General features: G+C 39.3%; 1 protein-coding gene across 3 annotated transcripts in view; it reads right to left on the minus strand.

Annotated features, from left to right (window-relative positions):
- NTRK2 (neurotrophic receptor tyrosine kinase 2) overlaps positions 1–12223 on the minus strand; it is a 197665-nt gene that overhangs the window by 63368 nt on the left and 122074 nt on the right. The window contains exon 13 of one of the 3 annotated variants that reach the window (XM_066569672.1): positions 303–4118. The exons of the other annotated variants lie outside the window; for them this stretch is intronic. Within the exon in view, the coding sequence (XP_066425769.1) occupies positions 4108–4118 (11 nt within the window). The 3' untranslated portion in view covers positions 303–4107. Of the gene's footprint in view, positions 1–302; positions 4119–12223 lie in introns of those variants that run through there. 3 annotated transcript variants of the gene reach the window in all.

A 12223-nucleotide genomic window follows, 5' to 3' on the forward strand; every position in this document is an offset into this window, starting at 1 on the left:
GAGGCATGTAAAAGTTACTGCATGAGGCAGTAGGAGATAGAGGGAAAAAAAGAAGAGGAAAGGGAAAAAGAAAGAACTTTGAACATTTTGTTCCAGTCAGTTTTCATGAATGAGGAAAACACCAGGCGTGATTCAATCAAAGGATGCCCTCCCAGAGTCATGCTGTTGCTGGAGAAGTGGCCACTGGGCAGACACCCGAGACATTTATTTCCCAAAGCACACAGACCCAGTCTTTGCTGAAACACGAACTTTCACTGATAGCAGCACACATACATAGCAGGGCAAACAAGAAGAACGGCAGAAACGGCTGAATGAACTTTATTCAGGATCTGACATACAATGTCAGTAAAATGAATGTGACCTAAAGAAGACTGTTACACTTATAACAAGACTGAGTTGGCAGCTTTGCCCAATTAGTACCAGTTCATTTTATGTTGATAACTCGTATACACATATGATGTTCTGTAAAAGCTTAATAGAAGTCGCCATAAATCATAGTCCTTTTTATCCCCTGTGCTCTTTATATTTGGAAAGTACTTTCAGTTGAATCTTCTTTAATACTAGTTGTAGACTGAAATTAATGCAAATGTAATTCTGGGAGTCTCTGCAAGACACCAGAAACACATGGACCAGAAAGGTTCTTTTCTCACCCAGCATCTATATGACTACTGCTCTTAAAAAACAAAACTGTTTTGTTCCAATTACTGTACACCATGATATTTACAGCCGCTTTAGCCTTCACAGAACTAAGATAGGCAAAATGTAGGGGTTTTCTCCCCTTCCTCCTGAAGTTCAAGTTATCTCCGAGCAACAACTGCCAGTTTGCCTATGTACTCACTCACCTACCTGGGAAACATTTTAAGCAGCAGTAACCGACACAAACAGCTGCTACATTTGTTGCACTGTAATGGCAGAGTACCCCACCTGCTTACCAGTAAAGGAGATAGTAAAAATTGCCATGATTTTTACTGTTACCAGTAAAAAGGCTGAATTCTTTTCTCAAGCTGCTTGAACTGACAATTGCAGCCAAGGAAATGGGTGTTGTCCCTTGATATGCCCCTGGCCTGTGCTTAGCTAAAACACTGAAGCCAAGATGTCCCCAGGGTGGCCTAACAGAGCACTTTACAGGCAGTGCTTGTTAACTGCTGCCTCCTGCAAGACCACCACCAGCAGGAGGGCAAGTACAGACTTGCTTTTAGGAGGGACATGTCTGAAGTCTGTAGTCAAACCTGAGGGATACTTTGCCTTTTGGTAATCTAACATCCACAGAATGGCCCTTAGGCAATTTCCGGGCTTTTTGTTTCTAGCCTGTCATTCAGAATTTTAATGAGGAGGAAGGGTCAGAAGCTAAAATAATTATTTATAAACCAATGTCAAGATTTGTTGTGTAGTTTTTCTAATGTTTTCCCATGTACAACTCTAAACTAACTTATAGACTAGTGCATTCCTTTCATCATTGCTTGTCATATTAATTCTCCTTTCTTGTAACATTTTCTTCAGTAAGAGAATGGTAATTCAGCTACATGTTCCAAGAATATAACAGACTCTAACTGCAAAAATAACTATTACTGATTTTCATTTTTCCTTACAGAGAAACTCCACAGAGACAACATTGTTTGCTTCTGAAGACTACACATACACACACACACATACACACAGATTAAAAGGTATTTATCATAAGCATTTTGGCAAACAACTCTTATGAGGCTTCTGCTGAGTGAATCCCTATATGACTTTTTTCCCCACCTTGAAAATAAGGCCAGAAATGCATACCTAGCTGTTTCATAATAGTAGTGTTTTGGGTTTTTTTTAATATTAGTTATTTCCTACTTGAATAGCGTCTCAAAGCTATAAAGCATAAGTTATGTATTCATTAAGATTCTTACTTGGTTTATTTTGAAAACAATGGCACAAACTTCTCACTGCCATCTCACGTTCAAAATCTCAACTGGGAAGTCTTCAGATATGAGTATGACTGCAATAAATACTTCCTTGTAATTTTACTGATTCTGACCTCCTTAAAGTTCATTATAATGCACTCTAAAATAAAATAAATTGGCAATACATTCAGAAAAAAAGCTTTTAAAACAACACTACTTCTCTTGCATTGCATTCAGAATTGTCTTGTATGCCATGAAAGTAATCCTCACTCACAAAATGGGAGCTGGGAAAACAAGTGGGGTTCTTCCAGATTAACTATCACAAAGAGAAACTGCTGAAGAAAGCAATTAAGAAACCCACAGCATCCCCTAATTTAAGACACATTATTAAAAAAAAAAAAAAAGAAAAAACTTGCCATGAACAAAGGAAAATGTGAGGTCTGCTGCAAGCTGTGCCCTAATTCTTTGCTTATTCCAGTCTTTCTGCTGTTAGTTTACAGTATTTTATGCACTATCCTCCATAAAAATTAACAGGTACACAGGTCCTTGGGGATTTACATGCCACAACCAGCACTTCAAAACTACTTGCAATAGCTCTCTTTCCACACCTTCATAGATGTAAACAAATGAAGATTTCTGAACAGGGGCTACGGGTATCATTTGCCTTCATACAGTGCCAAGTAGGCTTTTGAAATGCCAGTTATTGTGGAAACTGGGGAAAATGGTAAATTGCATCCTAATGAGGGCTATTCTAGCTAAGCATTGGGACAACATCATTGAGAAAAATCTCTTCTCAATGCTGTTTAAAAAGGTATTTTCCTCCATAATTTACCAAATTGAAAGCTAGGACAGTAGCTACAAGGAAGCAGCTTGAAAAATCTGCATTGTCCTTGCGACTGTCCTAAAAGAACCTTGCTTTCACACAAAGACCTTGCTGGAAGCCCTAGGTAAGCAGAGCTGTGACAAATCCTGCTCCAGCATTTTTAGCTCAAGTCCAGTTCAAGTCCAGTTCGGCAGGATTCTGACATAACATTCCCAAATCAGTGACAGACTTGTCACTGACATTGAGGGGAACATGAAACAGACATTCTCAAAGAAACAGGGGATGTCTTAGCACAGAAATACCTCTGAAACTGAACAAGCTGTGAGTCTCAATAAGAAGAGAGTACACACATAGAAAGTGTTCTATGTTCTGCAGTTCTCCACTCAGTAATTAATATCTGCAGATATACAGGAGAGGAGGATGATCCCCATTGTGGAGGTTAGTGAGAAGGAACACAGGGGAGAGATAAAATATGGGCAGGGTGCAGCATGAACTCTGAAAAATAGAAGGAAAAGGAAGATGACTAAACCGCTCCTGTTCAAAAGAAAGGGGATCTCCAGACCTCAGGTGATTAGTAGTGCTAGTCAGGTATCCCCGTTTTCTCACTTAAGCATTTTAGGTCCTGTTAATTCATGTTTCTTCATTCTTAACAGTGTTTTATACCTGCTCAGGAAGATAAACATCTGTCCTGCAAAGAATTCCCTTAAAGATTTTATGCAACATTTTACATAAATACTATGCCTGGTACAGAAAGAATTTGTCCATATCCAAACCAACACAAGCCACTTTTTTTCTGCACAGTGATTTTTTTTTTCTGTTACATTTGACAATCATATTTGGGATATGTTTAATAAAAAAAAGAAACTTTTGCTAGCTTGTATATCACTACTTCTTAATGACTCTATTTTAATGCCACATACTGCACAGCTGTGCCTGTTGGAAATATTTCTGCATCCTAATTTGTTAGTTGTCCTACAATTTCAGAAGCTTGTGATCTCTTATGGAAGTTTGCAGATGTAGTTCCCTCTCCCTCCCCAGCTATAGTATGACAATGCATGCCAGAACAAAAGCGCTGGCACAGACTTTGGAGACGGATGTGGAAAGGTTACATAATTTTGCAATAAATTCATTATGATCAAGCAGCACCAGTTAAAACAATCACTCTCCTGGCCAAAGAAATAAGTGAGGAAGAGAAAAACAAAAAACCCAAGTCTTCATTTTTCTGATGTCCTGTTGCATCAAAGCACAGGTTGCAACAAGCTGAGAAAGTGTAATGTGCTTCAACGTCTTTTTCAGTTGCTATGGTACAGTTTCTTATGGAAAATTCCTTGTTCTGCGTGATGTTTTTCCTGCCTCATTTGGGATGGCAGAACCGTTCCTTGTGTCACCTGAGAAACCGGGCTGTCAGTTTCCACCTATTGGTGAGAAAGAAACTCATCAGCAGCAGAACTCAATGGAAAATTCCTTGATTAGAAGTTTCTGCGCTGGAGGCCAACATGACAGTGGGGAGCAAGAACGGATAGGTCAGGGGATGAGGGTGCCACACAGGATATCTGGCTTCCACCTCAGGGTCAGACACAGATTTCCTGTGTAATCTGGGGGCAAAGGATTTAGTCACTGGGACTCCCTGCTCATACAGGCAGGACAACCAAGCATCCTTTCCCCGTTCCTCACCCTGTGCATGAAGCCCCAGGTCTGTAACCTGCCCACTGCACAACGAAGTAGCTCCAGGTTACAGAAGTGGGGCCATAGCCCAAAAGCTCTTCAGGCAAGGGTTATGTGCACCTGCAGAGTCCCCAGTGCTTTGCACAGTGAGGTCTTGTTTGGACCATGGGGCTCTAAAGTAATGCATGGAAATAATACTGAGTGATTTCATTATTTTCTATTTTTAAGGAAAAATATCAACATAGGCAAGGAGGGAAAACTCCAGCTTTACTGTACAGCCAAATAGGAAAAACACTGGGCTTTTGGAGGAGATCTGCAATCTATTTTCTGCATAGATAATACTGAAAATTGCCAGCAACACAGCATAAAAATGGTATTATAGCATGACATTAGTGATAGAAAGCAATCAGGGATCAGGCCATTTCACTAGGGGAATTTTTTTTATGGACCAGTTGGAAGTAATCCAATTTTAAGGTAACATTTTTCCTGCTGGAGTGTTTGCTCTTCCAATCAAAAAAGAATTAGATTCCACCACTTTTGATTCATGACAAAAACAAAGCATGGTTAAAAAGAAAAACGAAACAAATCATTAATGTTTTAATGCTGTTGGATACCTGCGGTACTTCAGAATGCCGAAATTTCCATGGACTCCCTATGGTGGTGAGAAGAGCTTTTGACCTCTCTGACCAAATGGGTTTTTAAAATAATAAATGCATAAGTGTTTGAAAAGAGACTCCTTTCATAATGTCTGTCATGAGAATGAAGAGCATTCAAAATATGACAGTGCAAGTGCATTCCACAGAGCAACTTTTCTGGTGGTGCCAACATTTAAAGCTCCATTGACTTCAGTGGAGTTTCACCATTTAATCTATGAAGGTTTGGACTTGTTGGATATCACTTGCAGTAACGTACAACTTTTTGTCTTTTAGAGTCCCTTATCAGATAAGTTCAACATGAAAAATGATGGAAACAGGTGTAGGAATGAAAGAAAATATACTAATATTAATTAAATATTAGTCAGAACATTTGAAATTTTGATTTCTATAGCATTAATTCCAGCATAAAGCTAATAAAAAAATTCACTGAAAAATATTAATGATGTAAAATAAATTTCAAATATTTGGTGATGATTTTCAGTTACCTTTCTGCTTTCTAAAACAAAGAAACAAATTTAACATTCCAAAGTGGGAAAATCCTTCCCCTTCCCCAGACAAGCACACACATAAACACTCTTACCCATATTTTGAATTATTTTCACAAATTGAAATATTTTCCCTAAAAAATTCTTTTTAAAATACCAACTTGTTTAAATTTTATTGAAGATTTTTTCTTCTGTTTCAATAGTTCAAGTTGAAACTTTAGACAAAATTGAACCAAGTTCCCTCTGCTTTCTCTATTTTAAAGCAGCAAATAATCTCAAAATGCTGAAATCTCCCATGGGAGGAAAATTCTATTTTTGAACAGCTTTACTTCTGTGCATTTAAAATCTCAGCTACTACTGGATTTACTGGATTATACTACTGGAGCTCTGGAGGTGAAGGATTTTTACTGAAGATGGAATAATTCAGTAAAAGCTGTATTATTCTGGCTGTACAAGGAGGTTGGTAAAGGCTGCAGGACCTATCTCACTTTGCATTATGATGGAGGAACCACACTTTCAAGGCTGCCACCAGATGTAGAACTGGTTGCCAGTCTCACACAGAAGCTGTGCAGGATCCGGGCACAGAGTGGAGCACATTGCTCCACTGATTGTTTTCCTCATTCTACCAATGTGGACTCCCAGTTGACAAACTTTATATTCTGATCTGAATTCTGTGACTTAAAAGAAATTGCTCTCAAAATCTCTCCCAGACTGAGCAAAATGATTATAATGAAAGAGGGATTCTGCATTTTGATTCCTATGTTACTGCAAAGACTTCGTCTATGTACCAATCCTTTGGGATAGCAAAAGTTCTGCATGCAATAGTATTTTTGTGTTAGAACTCAGCATTTGGATTATGATGGGCCATCTCATCTTCAGTAAGGATGGTGCCATTATATCAATATTCCTAATAAAAGAAAATCTGAAGAATAGTTCCTCAGCTTTTCAACAGCCAATGTAAATTAGGACACCTTAAATACCCAGAACCTTTGATAATCACAAGCACTGCTGTTACATTTCCCTTCTCCCAGCATCCTAGTAATCTTCCTCCTTGTTTCTCCAGCAGCATAAGTAGAAGCTGGGGCCTGGAGGTGGGGGGCACAGACTGATACAGAAATAAAGAGTGACCTAGAAGAGGTTTTTCTTTTTCATCTTGTATTCTATTGATCCTTTCACACTCCCCAAAGATCTGAGATGTTTATAATTATGACCATAATGCAATGCCATCAAGGATTCAAGACTTCCCTACTGAACAGATAGAGAAGCAATAAACATCAGTTTAAAAGCTATAAAACCAAGTCAACCAATTGTTAAAGCCACAGTTACAAGGCCCTGACACACCAACCTCCAGTTCTCTTCACTTGGGGTACAGAGAAATGTGGGTAAATTCCCTTCTCAACCTGACCAGCCTAGTCAGCTGTTAGGATAAAACATAGCAAAACTGGAAAACTTAATGAACCCACTGGCCTGGTGAAAGGCAATTAGAAAAGCCTTAATCAAACACTGTGTGTTTAACAAGTCAGGTACTGTATCAAAAGCAAAGACTACTTGCCTAAATCCTTTTGCCTTCTTAATCCTATTCCTGAAACCACGGAGAACAAGGGAGGTAGTGATTGTAATTGTGTTAAGTTTGGAGAAGTACAGCTGGAAAACATTGGCTTCATCAGAGTAAATTGACAACAGGCCTACCCTTTGTCTTCCTTATCTTTTATTTCCTTTTCCCTCCCCCATTCTCTGCTTCTTCCTTTTGTTGGGGAGTGGGAGAGCTGTACACTTTGCTGTCTCCCAGAGTGCCACTTCTTACCAGAGCCCTCTCTGGTTATTGCTTGGGTGTGAGTCATAGGATTTTGTATTTTCCTTCCCCTGTTTTCTGAGCATGATTTATATCTGCTGCATCTTTGTGACATTGGTTCAGTTTTGTCCAGTCTAATTAGTTTTCTCAGTAATTGTTTCTTGCAGTTCATATTTATAACACCAAGGTCAACCTTAAGGTGCTTGCTGGCCTAAACACCTAAAGATAAGAATTTTTCTCCATATTTGCAACATGGGCATTATTCCCTGTAGCAAAACCTAAGGACATATACTGTGTTCTGCCCACAAGGAGCAGAAGGTAAAGTTAAAGAAGTTAAAGGTAACAAGCAGAAGTTAAAGGTAACAAGCAGAATGTTAGAGTTCTCATTGACTTTCCTTTGTTCCATAATTTTGCTATAAAATGGAATAGTATACTTCATATTTTTGCATTCATGTATAGGATTCATTTCATAAGTCTTTACATTATTTTTCCCTGATGCTTTGCTCCCCCACCTTTCATTGGGTTGAAGAGGCAGGGATAAGAAACTATTGTGTCATGTGAATCAAACCATCAACCTTCTCTAGATCACATTAACTGTTCAAAAGTGTAATTTTACTTACAGTCCTCCTAGAGCTTGCACAACTTAACAACACACACAAAGAATACACTCAGTAACTCAAGTGTATCAGAATGCAGAAATGCTTAGCTTGCACAGTATTAAATGGCTCATTAATTTACTTAAAAGCAACAATCCAAAAGCTAATTCCAAATACAAAGAACAGCAGTATCTGGGTTTGGTTTGAATATGTTCAAATGGGCTTTGATCTATGCCTGTCTTAGACTGACTACCCAGAGAGCTAATATGCCATGCAAAACTTGAAGTCCAGGTCTGCACAGACACAGCCTCTCCAAAATTTAACCAGAAAGCAGAGTAGGGAATAATGGGCAGCTTGTGACCATGGAGGGTTTATATCCTAGCTTGTGAACCAGGATTTCCTTTCCTTATTACCAGAGCATCAAGATCTAGGAAAGATTTAAACCCAGGACTGATTTCTTTCCTGAGACCGCATTTCCATTCAAATAATTGTTCTTCTTTCTTAAAAATGAAAACTCATCTCTTGAGATGCTTTAGCTAATGAACAGTGTGGATTTTAACATGCATGATTGTATATAGTATAGCCATAGAGAAACACCACAGAAAGCATAACAATGTTTCTTAAAAGCTTTTGCAGACATCTAGATGGGATGTATGACTGCTCTGATGAGGCCAAGAGCTCGCTGTGGGTGGGCACAGTCCTTTTTATATGATGAAAAATAACTATGTCACACAGAGACAGGAACTCCATCCCAAGAGGAGACAAAAAAAACCCCAAGAATTTCTCTGTACACTTTCTCTCCATTGTTATAAAAACACATAATGCTTTTCTGTGTTTTTCCCATAGAAAGTGCTGTATGTATTTCTGTGTACATATTCTGTCAATAAACACAAGCTGCAAAGTCGAGATGGCAAAGATGTCTTCTGCAGGAGAAGTGAATACCTGTGTGCTTTGCTCTGTCTTGAAAAGACTCTGTCTTGCAGTCAAAAAAAGAAACCTACCAGTCCAGAAAAAATCTCTTACCAGTTTGTTTAATGTTGCCATTTACCACAGCCCTGTTTCAGATGTTGAGGCCAATCCTAAAACACTCAGAGATCAATAGGCAGGAAAGACTCATGTTGGTTAAAATGGGAAATCAATTCTGGATGGGGCCTCTAGAGGAAAGCTATCACTGCAAAGAAAAGTTGAATCTTCTCATCTTCCTCTTTCAGTCAGAAGTTGGACTTCATTATCTTGGATGTTTTTTCCAATCTTAATGATTCTATGATTCCTGAAAGATATACTCTGTTTTGCACTGTGTTTATTCCTCAGTGTGGTACAATTCCAGGGTTCTCTATAATTCTGCCATGAAAAGAGGCAAAAACTGTAACTTTAAAGTGCGATTCAAGCTCATGGTAAATGTGGGAAACCATTTCCAGCAACAATATGTGCTACATTAGAATGCATAATACAAAAGCCTTTACCAAATTGGGAAATAGTCATCTTCCTCTTCAGGTAAAAAAGTTAAGTCAAAAAAGGAAATGTGTTCTCCAAGAAGTTCTCTGTGAATTTGAGTCTTAAGTCTGTGCTCCTACCATATCTTCCGGGTGAGAAGTGAGATTTACTGTGTCTGAAACTACACCTCACTGAAAAAAAGCACTGATGTCTCCTCTCAGGGGTGGGCACAAGGCTGAAAGTCCCTTTCCTGCCAGGCTAAGTTGAGCACAGAGCTTTTGAGCTCCATGTCTGATGCCTGCTGGGGCTGGCTATGGCATCTGAAGGAGTCCAGCCCACTAACTCACCCTGCCCAGCAGTGGCACAGAACTGATGTGACTTGGTCACAGCTCACACCTGCAGTCAGCCCTGGGCTGCCGAAGTTGAGGGACTGCAAATTTGCCTCTGCTTGTCCTGCTGCAGAGGGGGTACCCTTCTCCAGGCACTTTGTGAATGCTGTGGGGGTTCAGAGACCTTGGGGCAGAGCTAAAGGCTCGACCCTGTGATTGCACTGAGTGCGGGACACTTATCATCCCTAATCTTCCTAACACATCATTACCTGCCAGGACAGACGAGCATCAGCTCGCTGTTACAATGGCTGTGGGTGATCTGTGACTCACTGGCCTTACAGCTGCTTCTGATCTCTCTGCTCCTCTGCTCTCCTGGTCCTGAGTATTTCAGCCATAGAAGGATATAAATATGTTGCCGTTAGTGTCAGGGAAGGTGTTACATAGTATTCAGGGAATATCTGCTTGTTTACTAGACAGGGTTAGAGTATTTACAAAAGGACATCAGTATGTCACTGAGCACAAGCCAATCTAGGTGTTAGAAGGCTTGAAAGAAATACTCAACTTAAGGTTTATTGGATGCTTATTTTGAAGAAAGGTTCCTAATAGGTACTGCCATTTTCAGGTACTAGAAGAGTTACTACCACGATCCACTGTAGTAATTTGTCCATTCCTGAACTGAGCAGATAAAATACACAAAATGAAGCGAGAATTTACCATCAACATAAGCAGGAATGGCATTGCTGGACAATGATAACACAAATAATTTAATTCTCACCTGATTATACTGCACCTTTGCACACCTGTCATTGCACAAGTGAACTTTATGGACCAAAGCATCACAAAGCCATTAAAACACAACAAGTGTAGCAGGGTACTTCCAAACCAGGGGCTGGAGAATTAGCCTACAAGCATTTCTCTTGCTCTTTACCACTCAAGAAGTGGCTTTTCAAGCTTTCCTACACAGGGCAGGTCAATGCATTTCTGTCCAAAGGCAATCCCATTGCTATTTCAGTCTCAACTCCCTTGAGTGGAGTCTGCAAATACTGCAAAACTGTTGCTTTTCTTCTGATGAGAATAAAATAGGGACAAGATAAATCATGTCCTCCTGCAAAGTGGTTGGAACAAATCAGACATGTAATTATTGTGTTTTCTTTGCCAAAAGCTGAAGCTGAGGTTCTTGTTTCTTTTCCATTTGTTTTTCCCTTTTTCTGTTCCTACTTTGCATGGAACATGTTGCACTTGATGGGTATTGTTTCCAGATATTTCTTGGGGGTTTTTTGTTAAGGCATCCACAGGCCTTCCAAGCTGTTGGCACCAAAAAAAAAGAAGAAGAAAAAAACCTACATCCTTGAAAGAAAGCCTAAGAAACCAAACCCAAACCATCTAAAGAATTTGTCCGCAACACTCAGAAATAAGAGTTGCAGGGTGGGAATGGCTTCATTTCAGAAAGTTTCTAGCTAAAACTCCGGCTCAAGGAAGTATTTCTAATGGCAGTTGAAAACTCTGTCAAATCTGTCTTTCCTTCAAAATTATATAAACTGGAGATTGTTTGAAGTAAGATTTAGTTTCTATCCAGTCTTGGGAATAAATAACATTATAGGGACAGCCATCCCATTTTCCATTCCTCCTTTCCAGTTCAATGGGAAATAAACCAAGGCGGGAGGAGGAAAGGAGGAAAGCATCTCTGAAAACAGCTTTGCTTCCCATCTTCTTAATTCTGATTCCAACCATCCGATACAATTCAGAGCTGCTCAAGGCATCCTCTTGCAGCCTTTTCCTGCAGCCTGTGCAACTACTGACTTTCAGCAGTTTCCAACAACTGGTTTTCAAAGGCATTTAGGTAGCTAAAGGTGAAGCAATAATTTACTGGAATTTCCCAAAGTACTAAGCTGACTAAACCTCTGAATTCTATTGACGAGACTTTACACTTTGAGGCTGTTTAGGGTTCCTTAGAAAACCAGTCGCTTAGTTTTATTTAGCACCTGAATGCTGTTTCAGTGGACTAGCTGACACCTGAAAATGGAATTTAGATTCCCTCAACTGCAGAAATTTATAAAAAAATCCCTAGAGAGAGTATTAGTACTAGAGTACTATTATGTATAATATTAGATATACAGAGATATGTTGCACTATAGAGAAACAGGAAATAATTTATATGCATACAACACATATTTTTTATAAATGCAAAAAAATGCCCCCATGCCACACGTTTTGCAATTAATTGTTTAATTGGCCCCCAAAGCTAACAGGCAAGTTGCTAGCCATAGGTACAGCACAATATTTCATCTGGAGAACTTTAAAGAATTTCAGACCTCATTGCAGCATTTTGACTTAGCTTATTTGACACGTATTTTCCCCTTCAGGAGTTTTGTACTTCAATCCCAATAAGTCCCTCTCAATCTGCAAAGAATAGTCTCCAATTAGTATAAGCACGGAGAGAAGACCAATCCAGTGTTCACCTCGTACCAGATCTGTATGCCTCATAATTCACTCCACATTCTGACCTTTGAAGATCAATAGCCCATTCTCTGTGGAATGGTCTGCTCAATCACAGGCTGAGAAA

This window comes from Molothrus aeneus, chromosome Z (assembly GCF_037042795.1).
Source record: "Molothrus aeneus isolate 106 chromosome Z, BPBGC_Maene_1.0, whole genome shotgun sequence".
Taxonomy (NCBI): domain Eukaryota; kingdom Metazoa; phylum Chordata; class Aves; order Passeriformes; family Icteridae; genus Molothrus; species Molothrus aeneus.